This window comes from Panthera uncia (assembly GCF_023721935.1).
Source record: "Panthera uncia isolate 11264 chromosome C1 unlocalized genomic scaffold, Puncia_PCG_1.0 HiC_scaffold_4, whole genome shotgun sequence".
In the NCBI taxonomy this organism is placed as follows: domain Eukaryota; kingdom Metazoa; phylum Chordata; class Mammalia; order Carnivora; family Felidae; genus Panthera; species Panthera uncia.
The window spans coordinates 76,040,761-76,058,878 of NW_026057585.1; the positions used below are offsets into that span (position 1 = coordinate 76,040,761).

The following is an 18,118-nucleotide window of genomic DNA, read 5'->3' on the forward strand; positions in this document are numbered from 1 at the left end:
AAGTTTTATTTTTTGCTCAGAATAAAAAGTTAAATTGAGGTGTGAAAAGAAAAGCACTTACCTTGGTGCAATATGTGTAGCTTGACGGTCGTTGTCCCATGTGGCCCTGGCCTGGCCGCGTTTTTCCGCTCGATCAGCCCTGTACTGTGAGGCTGTCTATAGGGAAACACTATTATGCACTCTCAGCAACTGCTCTATCTATGCAAGCCTTCCCTGTGTGCCCGAGGGCGCCCCCTCAGGCTCTCTGAAGAACTGCGGGTCCTGTTTTCCTTTGCTGACTTGAGGCCCCGTTTTCATCACTTCTCGGTCCCTTGCCATCTTGCCCAGCCTTCACCATTACAAAGTGATGCCTGAAAGGAAGGAACAGGTTGTTCCTAGGTAGAACCTGGCACCTTCTAGACTTTTATATCTGTAATCATGTTTCATTGTCTTCAATCTTAGAGACTTCTCCGGAGTCACTGAAACCATTGGTTTGTGGAACTGCAACAGTATTGCTAGCGTTTACATTTTCCAATCAGAACTATGTTGGGGAGGTGGTGGTGGTAGTGGGGGAGCGGGCAACACGAGCCATTTCCCTACTGCTCCCCTCACCGCCCGCCCATGTTGGCTCTCTAAGAAAAAAGGTCTCCAGCCTTCATTAAATCCAGTAAACAAAGCTGTTACTGATCTGCTTTATCGACTTCTCTTCCTTTCCCCACATTCCCCTCCTGTTCCCCCGAGCCCCCATTTTATCTTCAATTCTCAGGCTACTGTAGAATAGAGAAGTTTTGAAATACACTTCAGCCAAAGCAGAAGGATTTCCACAGATCAGTATGCAAATGGTTCTGTGACACAGATGGGAAATTGTCCATTCCCTAATACCGGGTGGCGGGGCGGGAGACGACAAAGCTGAATCTTGCATATTTCTGGTTGGTAGTCAGTTTAGCCTGTTTCCTCTTGCATATTTTGGGGGGGGACAGGGAGAGGGTCCCATGTTTCCTCTCATGCCTTTTGGGGAAGCTGATGATCACTGGGCATTTCTCACTGTTACTCCTGTTCCAGAGGTTCTCCTCAGTCTGCACTGAAAAATGCAAATTAAACTGGATCTTATGTCAGTGTGTACATAGTACAAGCTTTTTTACTGGAAGCAAAGTTTAAAACCACACACTGCCCTTTTGGTGGTGTGCCTGCTGGGCCAAAAATTGGGTGATAATGTAGTGTCACTTTCTCAGCTCAATGCAGTTTCTACTCTTTTTCTTATGGGAAAATTTTTCATAAAACCTTTTTTCACCAAAACCCAGGGGTGTTTTTTGCAATATCCTCGTTATCCTCATAGTGGTGCCAAGTCAGAGGCCTCTCTTGCCCTTCTCCCATGTCCTTATGCCTCCCCAGGGCGCTGTTTGATTCAACAGTCTACATCCTTTGCTGTGTTTTGGAGAATGTGGGGGTGGGGGGTCGGAGTTCAAGGTGGCTGTTCCCTTTCCCTGTGAACTCCTCCTAGTCCCTTTTGGGGAAGGTGGCTGGAAATAGGTTTTTGCTGAATCTCCGGCTCCCATCTCCTGGCCAGGAAAGGCAAGACCCACAGAGAGCCTTCTTTTTTGACACACACCAGTCATTGGCCGGAGGTCTTGGTGACAGTTTTTAAAATCTCAAATGGTTTTATTTGGATTGTGTAAAAGCCTATCAAATTTATTTAAGGGTGAAACATGGGAACAACGGACTTCCACTGAGCGATATGAAAACGTTACAGGTTCAGTACTTCCAAAGGAAGAAACCTCCAAACCCAAAAAAGAGTAAATATGAATTTGTATTTTTGAAGAATGTGAAATAATGGTGTTTGCTTAATTGCTCATTTTGTATAAACTTAATATTGTACTTTAAGATATCTGCTAAGAAGTGAAAATTTAACTTTTTGGAATTGAGAAAGCAATATTAAATACTAATGAAATCCTAATTAAATGCTTATTTAAATCTGGTAGTATCTGTGGCCTTTCTTCCCAACATTACCCATGGTTGACAATTTTCAACCACTTCCCCCCTCCCCAGCTGAGTCTCAGGGGACAGAAAGGAAAGGTCGGTCACCAGGAGAGTCTGCAGGTTTCCTTTTAATCAAGGCTCTGCTAAAAGTGTTTGGTGGGGCTAGGAGCCCCCAAAGCATGAAATGGACATGTAACACCACCTGGATCCCCCAAAGCAGGTCAGACCACTCTGGAGAGCACTGCTGGTCTGCCCAAATCCGGGTCATCAGACTGGGTATTCCTTGGCTACATTTCAAAGCTCAGCACTGCCTTCAGCCAGGATGAAGTGGGAGTGAAACCCAGCTGCTAGCAGAGCGGCCACCCCAGGCCGAGAGCCAAGTACCAGCCACTGCTGGTGAAGACTGGCCCCTTTATTGAAGGGGGTTGTTCAGAGTCCAGCCACCAGCCCCGGGAGGGAGAGAAGTCAGGGCGCCCATCAGGGATGGTCAGGGCTCCGCAGCTCCATCGCCAGCATCCTTTGGAAAGCCACCTCGGGCGGAGACAGCTGGCTGGGGAGGCGCTCCGGCTTTGGCTGAGACGTTCTGGTTGGAACAGAAAGGAAAAGTGAGGCTGGGAGGAAAGGCCTTGGATTAGGCCCCGCAAGGATATGGCCACTTGGCATTCGGCTAGCACTTAACTTTTTCAAAGCCTCTCGCCCAGATGAAAGGAGGCTGGGGGTAAGGCGGTGGGGACACTCTTCCACCCTCCAGGGGAAGCTAGGGCTTAGCAAGTCCAGCCACGGGGCAGTCCCCACCTCCCAGGCCCAGCCCGGGGTGGGCACTGACCCCGCCACCAGCCGGCTCCGGGCGCCGGCGGCCCAGCTGCCGCAGCATCTCCTCGCAGGCGGCGATGGTGTCCAGGAGCTGCCGCTGCCGCTGCTCCACCGCGTCCAGCAGCTGCTGGGCGCGCTCATCCCGGGGCGGCTGCGGGGGTGGCCTCCCGCCGAGCCCCAGCCCCGCCTTCCCACGGTCCACGCCGGCAGCCTCCCTGCCCGGGAGAGAGCGACAGACACACGGTCAGGGCCGGCGCTCGCGCGGGGTCCGAGCCCCTTCCCCCCTCCCCGACGGGCCCCCTCTCACCCCCGTGACCAGTCTGAGCCCGGGCCCCATTCCATCTCCGCCTGCGCGGCCCGACCACCGCCCCCCTTTCGGCCGCCCCCCTCCCCAGCGCTGCGCTAGGGCTCCGCAAGGCTGCGCCCCGCCCCGTCCCCACCGGTCTCCTTCAAGCCTCCTGGGGGTCGCGGTCCCTTTAAGGTGCCCGGCGTGGAGGTGGGGCCGAGCTTCCCCGTCCGGAAGCTGACTGGGCGCGTCACTTCCTCCCGGAAGTGGGCCCGGGCGGATGTCTCCGGCGCGTCCGTGCAGGGGGCTGAGGGCCGCGGTGGCTGCCAGCGTGGGGTTGAGCGAGGGGCCGGGGGGCTCCGCCCGGAGGGGCCGCCTCCTGCGCCCACCGAGCCCCGCTCCGGCGGCGCCGGGGGCCCGGCTGTTGCGGCTCCCGGGGAGCGGGGCCGTGCGGGCCGCAAGCCCGGAGCGCGCCGGCTGGACCGAGGCGCTGCGGGCCGCCGTGGCCGAGCTGCGCGCCGGCGCCGTGGTGGCCGTCCCCACCGACACGCTGTACGGCCTGGCCTGCTCGGCGAGCTGCTCGGCGGCACTGGGAGCTGTGTATCGCCTCAAGGGCCGCAGTGAGGCCAAGCCGCTGGCCGTCTGCCTGGGCCGCGTGGCCGACGTCTACAGGTGAGGCCGCCCCGACCCGGCCCCGCTGAGGGCGGCACCGCGGGAGGGGCTTCCGGTGACAGGCTTGGGAGACTGAGGCGCAGAGAGCGGGAGGGGCTTGTCCAGGCTCACCCAGGAATCCGGAACTGGAAATGTGTATCAAGCACTTAACGTCTTCCAGTGTCTGAACGAGATGCTGGGGCGCCGCGATGAACGAGGCAGTCAGGGTCCTTATTCTCCTGGCGCTTTTGTGATAATGGCGGGGGGCGGGTGGGGGGAGGGAGGGGAGGGACGCCCATGGTTTAAAAAAAAAAAAAAAGAAAGGAAACAAACACCACAGCTTAATTTAGTAGGGGCGGGGGATGCCTTGAAGAAAATGAAACATGGAGCGTGATAACGGTGCAGCTGTTGTAGCCTCAGAGACCAGAGGCATGTGGGCCCCAAACCGGGAGTGCTCCTCTGGAGCCCAGCGTCTCAAACTCTCAGGGAGGTGAAGAGGGAATACAGACGGATCTCATCGTAGTCCCAAGGGTCCCCTTTTCTAGATCTGTCCATAGTCTGGAATAGGACCAGCAGCGACCCTTCATTCTTGGATGGATCTGTGTCCCCTCTGTTTTCCAGGTATTGCCATGTGAGAGTACCCGAGGGGCTCCTGAAAGACTTATTACCAGGACCAGTGACCCTGGTGTTGGAACGCTCTGAGGAGCTTAATAAGGATCTGAACCCCTTTACTCCTGTGAGTCAGATTTGCTTTTCTTGTGTCCCCAGACTCCTGCCATCTGGCTTTCACTAGGATCCAGGCCAGACCCACTCCCCACCCATCTCACCCTTTTTGATGATCCTCTCCCCTTGCTTTATAGCTCGTAGGCATCCGGATTCCTGACCATGCCTTCATACAGGATTTGGCTCAGGTGTTTGGGGGTCCACTTGCTCTCACCAGTGCCAACCTCAGCTCCCAGGCCAGTTCTCTGAACGTGGAGGTAAGAGCTACCCAGTCCTCCCCGCAGAAACATCACCAGCCCAAACACAGATTCCTCTGAATCCGTGGGGTTGATGGTTCAGTGGAATGACCTGCAAGAGACACCCATTTGTTCTAATGGTGGGAAGTCGGCCTGGTTGGCAGGGGTGGGGTGGGGGTGAGGGGATCAAATTAAAGGATCCTGAAAAAGGTTTCATTAAAAAGTCTGAGAGGTGAGGGGGAGAATTGCTCTTTTCTTCCTATTGTGTTTTTAGTGATCAGAAATATTACGGTAAGTGTGATTTTTTTTTTTTCCTCCCCCATTTTTTTGATGGTAGCAGTTTGAAAATGTCGTTAGGCAATAAGCCTTTACATTAGTGCTGTAAAGAAAGTTAAGGCTCTGAAAGGTTGTGTCACTTGTCCCGGGGACTCCTGACCCTGTTCTTTTACCTGGGCTGATAGCCATGTCAAAGAAAGGATTATCCTAATCCTGCCTTGACTGCATGGCTTTAGAACAAATGAGAACACACAGAAATGCCACCACACGTTTTTTTTCCTACAGAACTTAAATATAAAACATAGCAAAGTACTGGGGTTTCCCAAGCCCAGACCTAAAGAGAGTGCGGTCAGGGGCCTTAGAGAGTGAGGGTGAGAGGTCAGCATCCTTTCTTATTCTGGGACTGCAGGCTTTACCTGGTCCCCGTGGCTGTGCCCGAGGCAGTGGGGGTGGGGGTATTCTTGGCTTGTCCACAAACATTTGACCCAACCAACACAGTAGCTGGTAGTTAAGACCCTCCGTCCCAAATGCCCAGGCCTAGCCACCACTGCAGCATTTTCGTGAGTGGTAGTGCTGGGGAGAATGGGTGATGCTCTAACCCAGTTAACAGTTCAATCCACAGATTTTGGAGGGGCATCCTTCCCGTGGCCCCTTAAGGATTGAGTGCTGGTGGCATGCACGTGAGAATCCACCTGTCTTCCTCTCCGTACCCTTACCCTGCTGATCCTGAGATCCAGAATCAGAGTGTCCTGGATAAAGTCACTTGAATGTGGTGACATAGAAATTTGGGCGGAAGCTCAGGGTAGACCCCCACGTCTTTGGACACCCACCTAGGTAGGACTCCAGTCATTGTATTTATACATCCCCAACAGAAGCTCTGTGTGGCATCTCCTCTTGGCACAGAAAGAGTTTCTCTGAGTTTTAGGTGTTACTTGAGGCACCGACCTAGGAGGGCTTCACACCTCACAGGATGCCGTATCCCAGGCGCTAAGGCAGTGTCCTTGGCACAGGTGACCTTCACTGCGTGAGGTTCCTTTCCCTGCTTAGAGGAGGATGCCTCCTGTTTTAGAAGTGTGCGGTCTTTGCTTTCTTATGAACGCTGGGTGCAGTGTGACGTCATGGCAGATGCCAGAGGTAGCGTCCGTGGTCTTCCTCTCCTTCTTCTCAGGAGTTCCAGGACCTCTGGCCTCAGCTGTCTCTGATCATTGATGGGGGACCAATTGGGGATGGCCAGAGCTCTGAGTATCGCCTGGGCTCAACTGTGGTTGACTTATCTGTACCTGGAAAGTTTGGCATCATCCGCCCAGGCTGGTGAGTCTTTGCTGTGGCATGGGGATAGAATTGGAGGGGGGTTGTAAGGTGCAAAAAAAAAAAAAAAGTCCTCAGCAGAATAAAGGTTGTCACTCCTATCTTGTCCCGAGGGGAATGAGCAGGTTTGAAGAACTGGCGGATGGAGGTGAAGACTAAGTTTGCCAGTGTTTGCTGGCTTTTTCAGATTTCAAAGGATTCATCAATGATCTATTGAAGAGCTGATCACCATGCTCTGGTGGGCTCAGGGTTTTGAGGAGTCAGACTTTAACTGCCCTCCATTTCCTCCTCAGTGCCCTGGAGAGAACTACAGCCATCCTCCAGCAGAAGTACGGGCTGCTCCCCTCACACGGATCCTGCTCGTGAATCTCGGGAAGAGGGAGGGCCCGAGGACTCGTGCTGGACACTGTGTGTCTGTTCGCTGGTGACTAGCAAGGCCTCATTCACAGAGGCCACGGGGGCCACAGCATCACTAGTCTGATGCTTTCAGGCAGTGTGTCCCTCTGAACCCTGTAGACCAGGCCCCAGAAGCTGCTGATTTTGTCTCACACTGGTGGGGGAGGTCATATTTATGGACTGTACTTTCATATCAGCCAAAAGCTGACTAGACACTTTATTTGAGCACATTCCTAGGATGGCCTTGTCCCAATAAGTTTCTTCTTAAAAGATAAGTTTGAAACATTGAAAGAACAGACTTGGAATCTAGTCAGAGCCTCCCCTCTGGTGGGTGGTGGCTTTTAAGGTCCAGATCAGCCAGTGCACCAGCTGGTGCTGTTGGAACGTCTCAAGTGACCAAAGGCATGTGTTTCTGCACCTGAAGCTGGAACCAGATTAGGATAAAGGTTGTTGAGCCACGGGCCACACACTGTTTCCTCTGAACCAGTGAGGCCGGTGTATGGTGTGCTGTGATGCCAGGAAGAGTCATCATTTTGGGCAAGTTGTGGGAAGTGAGCTCAGTTGGCAAGGGGTGGGGGCGGGGAGGTCCAAATTAGAGAATACTAGAAAGCAAATCTCTACTATTTCTGTCAGCCAGTGGCTTTTTTCTTATTTATTCATAAAATAAATTATAACGAATTATACCTATAACACTTTTATTTGAATCCAGTGTCTACTCAGCAGCCTGCATCTTTATTCATGTGAATACCAAGTGTTAAACAGTTATTCTTGGGTATTTGAACCTTGTTTTTCATTAATAGAAAATGTTTTGTAAATAGTTTATTTTTCTTCTTTTGAATTATTTCCATAGGGGAGGATTACTGGGTCAGAGCGTATGAACATTATTCTGGTTCTTGATATAGATTCACCTTCAAAAGAACTGATCAAGCTGCCTTGCCATCAGCAACGAATGAGACTTGCTGCTTCAGGCCCCTGGCCTGGCTGTACTTTTAGAATTTTCCAAATTGTGTATGTGGGAATGAAGCCTCCTAGTTTCTCCCTTCTGTAACTTACTACAGGTCACCATCCAACCCTTTTCACCTGTCCTGATCTGCTCCATCCATCGGTGCCATTTCAGTATCCATGACCTAACTGGAGCCGCGGGTCCTGTGGTAATCCATAGGCCTGCTTCTTCCCCTCCTGCACCTTGCACCCCATTCCCAGTACTGGGATTCAGTCTTGAGCCCATAAAGTAACGCACATATTTCCAAGTAGCTCCTAAGTCTTGCCAAGGAGGTGTCCCGGGGTCTACTTTGAGGGCCCCTACAATTATAGCACATTAGTTTATTTGTAAATAAGCACTAGTTTGTTACATATCCCCTCTAAAAATCGTGTTTGAACTTCTCATTTCTTAAGCAAACTCACTCTTCGTTGTGCCAATGCTGGCCAGCCGATCCCCACATGTCAGGTTGTCACGGAATTTGAGGGCGGGCTCAGAATTCAGGAAGTCTTGAAGAGAGCAAAAAGAATGCTTACTTGAGAATACCACGTCGTATTTAATTGATACAAATCACAGTAGCACTGAAAATGGCTCGGCTGAGTGGGCCTCATTCAGTTTAGGCAGCTAAAGGGAGGCGGGGGGTGGGGGGTCCTAGTCCTCTCCCTGGAGCTAAATGGTCATCTGGGGAAATGGAGGCTCTGGAGCACAGAGGTATTTTCTTAGAGGAAAAAGAACAACTCCCAGCGCTGGGTAAAACTGCAGAAAGAAACTGTGCTCAGGCACTAGCTACAAGGCCACACCAAAGAAGGAAAGCTGGATCCTGTAAGCTTCTGGAAGAAAAAGGACCTTTCCAGGTCAAGTTCCTCCCTAGCGCCTAGCACATAGTAAGGTGCTCAAGTAGTGTGTGTTGAATGAATGCTTAGGGGTATTTCCTGATCATTGGGTTCAGGAGTCTACCGGGAAGGTCGTCAATCTAGAATTTCCCTTTTGGGAAGCTTCAAATCCGGTTCCCTAACTTAGAGAAGACAGGTGCTGTGGGAGGAAGGCTGAAGAGGAAGCAGGGCATGTGCTAGCCCCGAGCCCTGGCCCCTCCGAAGAGCAGTCACCTGGTGGCTCCGCTGCACACCAACCTGCTGAGTTCCAAGCGAGGAGGGACTATTTTAAAGTGTCGGGACAGGATATGGAGCTGCCCTGGGCTAAATCCAGTCACCCGCCAGCCTCTGTGGTTCCCTCTGGAACCCTGCCTTGTTTCCTGTCACCGCAGAGCACCCCGGCACCACCTGCCCAAGGAACAAGCTCTGTTCCACGTGGGCCCAGGCTTGACGGCCCACCCAGAGGCGGCCCACCATTGACTTGGAGACCGGCGAGTGCCCATGACCTCAGCTGAGCCCCACGCAGCGACACCTTCTGGTGAGGCCAGGACGTTGGCACCTCGTGGCCGTCAGCAGGCTCCTCACATCAGCCACTGCTCCTTCTCTTTGATGAAGTGCTCTGCCCAGCGGCGAGTCAGCTCCAGGTACAGGTTGGGCTGGTGAGGCAGGTAGTCCAAATACAGACGTGTTGGCGTCTTCTTGGGAATGGCCTTCTCGATCTGGGTGCCCTCATGCCACTCATTGAAGGAGGTGATGGAGACAATCTCGGGCCTCACCGTCAGGGCTGCCTGCAGGGCTGTCTCATAGTACTTGCCATTGACCCTGTTCCGAGTATTGTGGTTATTCCAGGGCCGGATGCTGGTGTCAATGTAGCCAGGCCCCACGCTGGGGATGAACATGAGGTTGTTGGCATCACAAAAGTTCTTCACAGCTTTCCAGTTCTGATGGGAGGAGCCGAAGGAGAAACCATTGGAGGCAAAGTAGGTATACATGCCATCAAATCCGGCAGCTAGGATGTCGTGGGTGTGGCCCTCCTCCACCAGCAGGGCTATGAAGACCCCATCATAGGGGGTGTTGCGGATGGAGTGGGGCCCATTGGGTGTCAGGAGGTGAGCCCAGGCCTCAGGGGATGTCAGGTATGAGTCGTAGATATAAAAGAGTGGGAGGCTCTTGCCCATGCTGTTCTTATAGCGGTAAAATGCACCATGGGAGCCATACCTGAGGAGCAAGAGGGAGAAGAACTTGACTTGGCCGCCTAAGGGGCAGCTAGTACAGCTGTAGGACAAGCCATGGGTTAGATCTTTCCTGATGCCCAAGTGCAATTTTGGATCCAGCCAGGCCCCACAGTTGGCGTCATCATGCCTCTAAGCAAGAACCCAGTCTTCCACCCCCCACCCGTCCCCAGCCTCAGAGATCCTGTATTCAAGCCTCACTGCCTTGCCCTCCACCATGCCACCCCCCGTCTTTCATCTATACTGCAGCAACAGCCCCCTAACCGGTCTCCAGGCTCCCACTGCTGGCTCCCTACAATCCACTCTCTTTAATCACATTTGATTGCTCTTAGTACTGAGACCTGCAAGGCCCCCTCCTACTTGATCTGGCCCTACCCACCTCCGTCCCTGCTGTAACCCCATCTCTACACACCAGCTACACTGGCCTTTTATTCTGCCATCAGGCTTGTCCCATCATGGGCCTTTGGATCTGAGAGCCCTCTGCCTGGAATCTTCTGCCTGCTCCAGATCTCTGAAGAGCTGACTCTTCCTTCAGGTGTTAGTTAGCTCACATGTCATTTCCTCAGAGAGGTTCCCTTGACCACTCTTTCTAAAGTATAGCACCCATCCTCAGGCATGCTCTCTAACACAATATGCTGCTTTATTCTTTCTTAAGTGCTTTTTCAGAGTATGGGTCACAATTTGATCTTTCATGTGTAACCGCTATGCGCTTCACTGCCTCAACACACTGGAATGTAAATTTTGCTAGTCCTGCCCATTACCATACAACCGGGGCTTAGGACAGTGCCTGGACACCTGAAGGCACTCAACTGTTTTCTGAATAAGGGGATGATACATGCAAACGCTGTACAAGCTACTTTCACATATATTAACTCATATAACTCTCACAAGACTCAAAGGTTCAGAGGCTTGCATCAGATCACAGATTAGAGGCTGCTGCATCAAAACTCAAACCCAAGTTGCTGACTCCAAGGCCCGGTACTGTCTACTGTGAAGTAGCTGCTGAGGACACAAGCATTCTGCCCTTGTGTGCCTTGACCTACCTTTCTAAACCTTCAGTCCCACCCCCGTTTTGATCCCCACCAGAATCCAGGCCCCATAGCAGCCTTACGTGTCAATGATGTACTTGATGTTGTCGTGCAGAGTGACGTCATCCCGGCCCTTATAGGGTTGGATGTGGAAGGCCACCTGCCACAGACAGAGGAGATACCGGTCAGGTGAGTATCTGCCCAGGGGCCATAATCTATAAGGCTCATGCTCCCCTAAGGCTTGGAGGAGAGGGCCCAACAACTGTAGGCATAATAGAGATAAAAGCAGCCACTGCCCTCAGGGCCAAGAAAACGGGCAAGAAGCTTGCCCACCTCCCACAGCAGGACATCTGGGAACCATTTGGATGGGCTGTGACTGAATGGCTAATAGGTTTAAAGCTCACATGCCAGTTCCACGTGATTGGCATTAGCTGCTTGAAACCCTGGGAAGAAGGATGCTGAATGAAGCTGCATTGATGGTGCTGCAGAGATGCTATGATCTGTTAAACATGTCAGTGATGGGCTCAGGAGTGGGGCTCCTCTCTGCCGTTTATCTTCCTTCGCCACCGAAGAGGGGAATGACTTATTTGGTTCATTTGGAGAAATTAACTGGACATGCTTCACTCAGCCCATTCATTCCTCTTGAAAGCGCGCCTGCCTGCCAAGAACATGGGTTGTACTCTACGCCTTGAGGCCCAGCATTGCCTCCCACTAGGGGTCTGAGGCTGGAGTTGAGTTTCTGGGCGCATTTGGGTCCTTGCCTGCCCTCTATCCAGAGTCAGGCTCTCCAACCTAACTTCTATCTGATATTTATTGAGTCCCCCATTTCTCCTATATTTAGTTTTCCCCATTTTTCCCCATAATTCAAGAAAATAAGAGTGACACGGGCTATTTCGTAGAGCCCCACCCCCAACACCACACTTGCTGTGTATTTGCCATACTTAGGCTAATGCCAAGAACTAACCCTGCGGGCAGAGAGGGGGAAATCTGAATGGGCCAAAGAGCACCTGACCTCTTCTTGGAGACTCACCTGGATGTTGTGCTGATGGGCGGTGTCGAGAATGGCGGGCACCAGGTCATCTGAGGGTTCCCCGTTATCATCAGCCATGCCAGGTGGGTACCAGGACAGGACCAGGACGCCTGAGACACAACACAGAAGCTACTTCAGAGACACAGAGTACCCATGCGACGCAGATGTGTTTCCTCACAAGCCATCTCCAACTGCAAAATGGTTTCTGCCTGAAACCTTGAGCGGGGCTCTGGCAGGCCAGGTTTACTTCCTGCAGATCAGATCCCAGAGCCTAGCGTCCTGGAGCTGTCCACGCCCGCGGTGCTGAAGCGAGGCGGCAGCGGGAACCTTTGCGCACCAGGCCGAGAAGGAGCCTGACAAAAGCCTGAGTAGCACTCGGCTTTCTCTTGCATTCCCAAGGAGTAGAACAAAGGGAAATGGGTGCATAACACCACACCCATCTGGAAGCCACAGTCCTGTCTCTTGAGGAAAGGGGCACATCTAAGGTCCCGCGGGGAGAAGAGTCCCAAGCCGAGGTCATCTTATCCTTCCCACAGGAAATAACGTTTGTCTCGACCATCGGCCTCTCTAGACTGTAAGATCCTGAGGGATGGCCTCTGTGTTATTTATCTGTGAATGCCTCCCATCATTGTCTCTGGCATTCAATTTCTCCCCATTCATTAGCCATCTCTAGATAAATTGAAATGTGTTGTAAAATCCAGCAGAATTCAGTGACAAAATCTGAAAGAAATGAGCCTCCCCACTAGAACCTGCCTACAAAAGAGGCTCCCAGGAACCTCTTTTCAAGCAGAGTACTTGATGAAAAGCTGCTGCCCGACCCCCCCCCCCCCCCCCCCCCGCCCCACTGCAAACAGAGCAGGGTCCATCATACAACATGGGCAAACTTTCTGCAGCCAGCAAAAACAGGAAGGGCTGCTGCCCTACCCCTGTATCTTGTGTGAAAGCTGAGGCCATCCCAGGCGTGACTCCGCTGAACCTCACTCCTGCAGGGCCAGGATACCCAGGCCTCACTTACCCAAGACTAGAAGCCCAAGAGACAGGGAGACTCTTGCTCCCTCTCTTTGCTGTCCCTTCTTGGGACAGCTCGGAGCAAATGCCTTCTTCCACTGGCCCTCCCAGCAGCTCTGCCCTACGAAAGGGCCCTGTTGTAAGGGGTCAGAAGGCAGAGTAGGGGGAGACCTAATACTAGAAGGTGGGGGCGGCGCCGCGTGGTAAGCGCTGAATGAAAGTAGAAGGGAGGGAGTAAGAAGCCAGACAGAAGGGTGAGTGGGACCAGAGGCTCGGTGACAGGACCAGTGGGAGTTGTGGCGTGGAAACGAGGAAGGGCGAGGCTGGGGGACAGGGCGCCCGGGGGTGGGGGGAACTCACCGATAGCGGCTTCCTTAAGCTGGGTCATGTGCTCCCGCAGCACGTCGGGGTCCCGAGAACTGTAGGGCCCCAGCTCCGGGTAGAAACTGGAGCCCAAGTCGTCGGGAGGACTATGGCGGCCGCGGGGGTAGCTGGCCGAGATCTTGGGGTCCCAGTGCGGCACCATGACGTGGTCCCAGTGAATGTAGTGGCCTTCGCGCCGCGGACTCCCGTACCAGGAGTAGTAGAAGGCGTGCAGGTCCGAGTAGACGCGCAGACTCTGCCCGGGGGCGGGCTCGGCCTCCGCGGGGGCCGGGCCCGGGGGGCTGCCCGGGCCGGCAGTGCGGGGCGGTGGAGGCGGAGGCGGCGGCGCGGCGGGGGCGGCCGGGGCCCGGGCGGCGGGCGCGGGGACTCCCTCCGGGCGTCGCTCAAAGGGCGCCAGCTCCAGGCCCGGGCCCAGCGCCGGCAGTCCGTCCGGAGCCTTGAGCGTGCGCAGACCCATGAGCGTGCCGAAGGCAAAAAGCAGCACCAGGAACAGCGCGATGCAGGCGCGGCGCCGCCGCCGGGCCATGGCGGCCCCTGCGCTCCCCGTGGCCCGCCCGGCTACCTCCCCGCGCGCCGCGCCATGGCTGCCCGCCCGGCTCCCGCGCGTCGTGCAGCCCGCGCGCGTCCCAGGGAGACGGCGACGCCGAGCACCGAGCGCGGCGTGGGCGGCTCCCGGCCTCTCCCCCGCAGTGCGGGCGGGCCCGGCACACTGAGAATGCAGGCGGCGCAGACCAAGTGGTCAGGAGTCGAGGGGGAACTGGACGCGAAGAGTGGCAGAACTGCGAGTGCCCTGGGCCAAAGGAGCAGGGGCCTAATCGGGTGGCGTGGCTCACGAAGCACTCGTCTCCCTTCGGCCCGGGCCAGCAGCGTAGAGGCACCTGGCGGAGGAAAGGGAATGCCCTCCTTCCGGAGCCCAGGAGAAGGTCCGGGCGGCGGCGCCCGAGGGCGTGGGAACAGAGGGCAGGGTAGGGAAGAATGCGAATGTCGGAGTCTGACCCTCTTGCCGTGGATCTCCTTCCCTACTGGTCCCTCTTTACTGACTTCACCGACCCTCTTCCTCCTGTTCTCAGTGACCTCCCTTCTTTGCACTCAGACCCCCTTTTGCACCCCGGGGAGCCTCCGAAACTTGGGGAGGGAAAACCCCAGGAGTCAGATGCTACAGGCACTGGCTAGAGCGTGGGAGGACAAGGGAGACCGTGACTTGCACAAAGTCACACGGACCGGGCCTAAACCCAAGTGGCTCTTGTCACTGGCCAGACTGCTGGTGCCAGGCCTGTTGTACAGGGCTGTTTGTCTTTGGACAAACTCCTAGGATCGGTGAGAACTAAATGAGATAGTTACCGAAAGGCACTTTAAACAGGGCCTGGCAAAATTAGCACTCGGTACATGTTGGCCATTCTTTCCGGACTCTGGGCGCCAGAGGGCAGACCCTGGGTCTTAATACCCTTCTAGACTCCAAAGGGGGGCTGCAAGAACAGGGTCTGACACTCAGTTCCCAGGGCTGTTTGCTGAGTGAATACCAGCCAGTCTCTGGTGTGATATTCTATAGGCAATGACACCTTCCTCACTCAACACTGAGTTCTTACTCTGCATTATTCATGAGTTTACTTATTCAGAAAATAGTTTTGTTTATTGTCTGCCTCCTTCACTGGTCCATGATGACAGCAACCTTGCTCTAGCTGCTGTGTCTGAAATAAGGTTTGGCATAATAGCAGGCACCTGATTCTTATTTAAGTAAAAAAAAAAAAATTGTAGGAAACCCAGGAAGAGGAGGAGAAAAGTTGGGGAATGTGGGTAGGTCTGGAGCCCAGGAAAGCGAGTTTGAGAGAATTCATAGTAGTAAGTGTGAAGTAAGTAGGATGCCTTCAGCTCCAAGCAGCAGACACCTGATTCACACTGGCTTATGCAATATGGAAATGTATCATCTCATAATGCAGGACATCCAATGGTAGGGCAGAGTGAGTAGATTCCCTGGTTCAAACAACATCATTAGGAACCTGAAATATTTCCGTCTCACTGCTCTGCTGTGCTCGCCATTGACTTCATACCAAAACCTACCCAAACTGGCTCTCCTCGTATCACAAAATGACTGCTTGGGGGCAGCTGAGGCAGCATGCTCCCTTTCCCCAACCAACAGGCAACAGTAAGACCCATTTCTCTTTCCTAGAAGGGCTAAGCAAGCTTCTCCTTAAAGCTCATCAGTTTAATCTGGTATAGGCCTGCCCGTTCATCCCAAACAAATTGTTGCCAAAGGGGATGGAATTACCATGACTAGATTAGATTGAATGTTTGCAGTGGATTGAAACTTGGGGAGAAGACCTTGCTCTACCATGGTATTAAATGGTTCTGGAAATGAGTAAGAATGGGAAGAGAAAAAGAATAAGGATGGAACTTTCAGGAACACCAGCATTTTGGGGTTGGGCGGAGGAATGGGAAGCCGGGAAAGCTTCATGAAAGAGGAAGCAAGAAGTGGGAGTGACTGGTGATGGTTTTAGAAAACTGGCAGGTGTTTTCCCCAGCTCTCCATCCCTCCACTATTTCCAGAAATGCCCTGCAATGTAATGGTGGCCTCCACTGGCCATGTCTGGAATCCCAGACACTACCACCCAACCATAATGGTTTGATCTGGGGCTAGGAGCCTGACCCACAAGGAACCAATGATAGTGCCCATTCCCCACTGTACTGATCATGGACACCCACCCAAGGGTCATCAATTATAACCCTTCTCTGGGATTTTTTTCTCGCTGGTACTGAGGGTAGATTCAATCTTTCTCTCTAAAAGTAGTACCGTTAATTGGGGTGCCCGGGTGGCTCAGTCAGTTGAGCAAGAGGCTTTGGTTCAGGTCATGATCTCGTGGTTGGTGGAAACATTTGTGGGAGCGAGCCTGCATCAGGACCTACACTGACAGCATGGAGTCTGCTTCGGATCCTCTCTCTCTCTCTCAAAAAAAAAAAAAAAAAATATATATATATATATAGTACCATTGGGGAAGGAACAGGGACAGTGAGGAACTTAGTGGTATTGAATCCCTAGTTTCAGTTTTCCTTGAGGCCTGGTTTCAGTGAGAAACACTGGAATAATCTTTTAATAAATTACCTTTTAATTCTAAGCAAGATGATGAGTTCACGGAGCACTTTATTGGTTGCCTATCAATCTCAAGCAGAGATTGACCAAGGGACTCGGGAGCAAGGAGGGCATTGGGGAGGGAATCCTAGGAAGTGAGAGTGGGGAAGGAGAATGAGACAAAAAAGAAAAGCCAGACTAATGGTACATTATGGAGGTTGCTGCCATTGATAATGGGGCTTTGATTCTGCCTTCTAAGAAATGTACAAATGCCTCCCAGAATTAAAAGGTTAAAGCTAAAGCAATTATCTACTGGCCCCCATCATCCCCTGGTTGAGTGTTTTCCTTAGGGCTGTTAACTTCCTTACCCTTCTGGCCTCCTTTGTGCCAGGTAGGCTCCCATGATATTGGAGAAGGTCCTGAGGCAGGACAGAGAGACACGTCATATGTTTGAAGTGGGACGCTGCCAGTTAGAGGTAAATCTAGGCTTACCCAGAGCTGTCCACCCTAACTGTACTGTCCATAAAAAATTACTACAGACTTAGCAGCTTAAAACAGCGCGAAAGCGCATAATCTCACAGTATTATCTCGCAGTTTCTGTAACTCAAAAGTCCAGGCACAATGGGGCTCAGCTGTTTTTCTGCTTGTCTCACAAGACCAAAATCAAGTGTTGGCAGGACTCTGTTCCTTTGTGGAGTCTTTAGGAATGGATCCACCTCCCAGATCATTGACAGAATTCAGTTCTATGTAATTGTAGAACCGAGGTTCCCACCTCCTCACTGGCTGTCAGGTGGGGGTCCTTCTCACCTTCAAGAGGCTGCCTGCATTTCTTCGTTTGTGACTTTCTTCCTCCGTTTTCAAAGCCAGCAACATGAGGCCCAGCCCTCACACACTGAGTCTCTCTGACTTCTTTTCTACTCTTAAGAGCTCAAGTGATACATTAGGCCCAGTTGGGGATAATTTCCCTGTTTTAAGGCCAACTAATTAATAACCTTAATCCCAGCTGCAAAGTTCCTTCACAGCAGTAACTGCATTAGTATTTGAAGGAATAGTCCAAGGTCAAGAAACTCAGGGGCAGGGACAGCTTCAGAATTCTTCCCTCGGAAACTGTTGCTGGAATCAAAGTGAGCCAAGGGGGTGTGACGTGTGGCTTCAAAGTTGTCTGCTAGGGGTGCCTGGGTGGCTTCATTGATTTTGGCTCAGGTGATGATTCCAGAGTTGTGGGAAGGAGTCCCACTCTCAGCACAGAGCCTGTGATTCTCTCCCTCTCTCTCTGCCCCTCTTGTGCTCTCTCTCAAAATAAATAAGTAGACTTTTTAAAAAAAAGGCAAAGTTGTCTGCTACACCCACTCTATCAGTTAGAATGTGTTTGTAAATAAGAAGGAGGATAGCTAACTAAAGTTCTCAAACTTTAGCGTCATATCTAACTTTGGGGGATTTTGTTAAAATGCAGATCCTGATTCAGTGGATAGGAGTGAGGCCTGAGGTTCTGCGTTTCTAGTAAGATCTCAGGTGGTGCTGAATCTGGTGATTTCAGACCACATTTTAGCACTTAAAGTATAGTGAGATTATTATCCCAGGTTTTGAGGAGTCTTTATTTAGATAGGCTGGTTTTAGAGATGGTTAATCCAGTGCTTCAAAGACATGGAGGCATCATATCATCTTTTTTTTTTTTTTTAACATTTATCCATTTTTGAGAGACAGAAAGAGACAGAGCATGAGTGAGGCAGGGGCAGAGAGAGAAAGAGAGGGAGGAGACAGAATCCAAAGCAGGCTCCAGGCTCCGAAATGTTAGCACAGAGCCTGACGCGGGGCTCGGACTCACGAACCGCGAGATCATGACCCGAGCTGAAGTCGGATGCTTAACCAACTGAGC

The 18,118-nt window shown here is 52.5% G+C and overlaps 3 protein-coding genes across 4 annotated transcripts; 1 reads left to right on the forward strand and 2 right to left on the reverse strand.

The window, feature by feature from the left end:
* Window positions 1-1,499: 1,499 nt before the first annotated feature.
* Window positions 1,500-3,175, reverse strand: CC1H1orf122 (chromosome C1 C1orf122 homolog). The gene is made up of 3 exons (XM_049617463.1): window positions 3,077-3,175; window positions 2,783-2,984; window positions 1,500-2,539 (listed from the first exon to the last, which is right to left on the reverse strand). Exons 1-3 carry the CDS (start codon window positions 3,109-3,111, stop codon window positions 2,444-2,446), a joined length of 333 nt encoding a protein of 110 aa, XP_049473420.1. The 5' UTR covers window positions 3,112-3,175; the 3' UTR covers window positions 1,500-2,443.
* A 160-nt stretch (window positions 3,176-3,335) lies between these two features.
* On the forward strand, window positions 3,336-7,465 carry YRDC (yrdC N6-threonylcarbamoyltransferase domain containing). The gene is made up of 5 exons (XM_049617460.1): window positions 3,336-3,727; window positions 4,328-4,442; window positions 4,567-4,686; window positions 6,110-6,252; window positions 6,543-7,465. The coding sequence occupies exons 1-5, from the start codon at window positions 3,336-3,338 to the stop codon at window positions 6,613-6,615; spliced, it is 843 nt and encodes a 280-aa protein (XP_049473417.1). The 3' UTR covers window positions 6,616-7,465.
* Window positions 7,466-8,160: 695 nt separating this feature from the next.
* On the reverse strand, window positions 8,161-13,749 carry MANEAL (mannosidase endo-alpha like). 2 transcript variants are annotated; one of them, XM_049617456.1, is made up of 4 exons: window positions 13,155-13,749; window positions 11,787-11,896; window positions 10,840-10,916; window positions 8,161-9,714 (listed from the first exon to the last, which is right to left on the reverse strand). In XM_049617456.1, the coding sequence occupies exons 1-4, from the start codon at window positions 13,702-13,704 to the stop codon at window positions 9,078-9,080; spliced, it is 1,374 nt and encodes a 457-aa protein (XP_049473413.1). In that variant the 5' UTR covers window positions 13,705-13,749; the 3' UTR covers window positions 8,161-9,077. The 2 variants fall into 2 exon arrangements, with proteins under 2 accessions (XP_049473413.1, XP_049473414.1); XM_049617457.1 differs by lacking the exons at window positions 10,840-10,916; window positions 13,155-13,749 and having other exon boundaries at window positions 11,787-11,857.
* Window positions 13,750-18,118: the final 4,369 nt, after the last annotated feature.

What these genes read in the sequence shown, in the direction of transcription:
- CC1H1orf122 (XM_049617463.1), bottom strand. Translation starts at nt 3,111, where the DNA reads ATGGAATGGGGCCCGGGCTCAGACTGGTCACGGGG. An exon ending in GGCTCAGACTGGTCACGGGG is followed by an intron (nt 2,985 to 3,076) that starts GTGAGAGGGGGC and finishes TCTCCCGGGCAG; the next exon opens with GGAGGCTGCCGGCGTGGACC. An exon ending in CGGAGCCGGCTGGTGGCGGG is followed by an intron (nt 2,540 to 2,782) that starts GTCAGTGCCCAC and finishes TGTTCCAACCAG; the next exon opens with AACGTCTCAGCCAAAGCCGG.
- YRDC (XM_049617460.1), top strand. Translation starts at nt 3,336, where the DNA reads ATGTCTCCGGCGCGTCCGTGCAGGGGGCTGAGGGCCGCGGTGGCTGCC. An exon ending in CGCGTGGCCGACGTCTACAG is followed by an intron (nt 3,728 to 4,327) that starts GTGAGGCCGCCC and finishes TCTGTTTTCCAG; the next exon opens with GTATTGCCATGTGAGAGTAC. An exon ending in GGCATCATCCGCCCAGGCTG is followed by an intron (nt 6,253 to 6,542) that starts GTGAGTCTTTGC and finishes TTTCCTCCTCAG; the next exon opens with TGCCCTGGAGAGAACTACAG.
- MANEAL (XM_049617456.1), bottom strand. Translation starts at nt 13,704, where the DNA reads ATGGCCCGGCGGCGGCGCCGCGCCTGCATCGCGCTGTTCCTGGTGCTG. An exon ending in GCTTAAGGAAGCCGCTATCG is followed by an intron (nt 11,897 to 13,154) that starts GTGAGTTCCCCC and finishes GTTGTGTCTCAG; the next exon opens with GCGTCCTGGTCCTGTCCTGG. An exon ending in ATCAAGTACATCATTGACAC is followed by an intron (nt 9,715 to 10,839) that starts GTAAGGCTGCTA and finishes CTTGCTCCTCAG; the next exon opens with GTATGGCTCCCATGGTGCAT.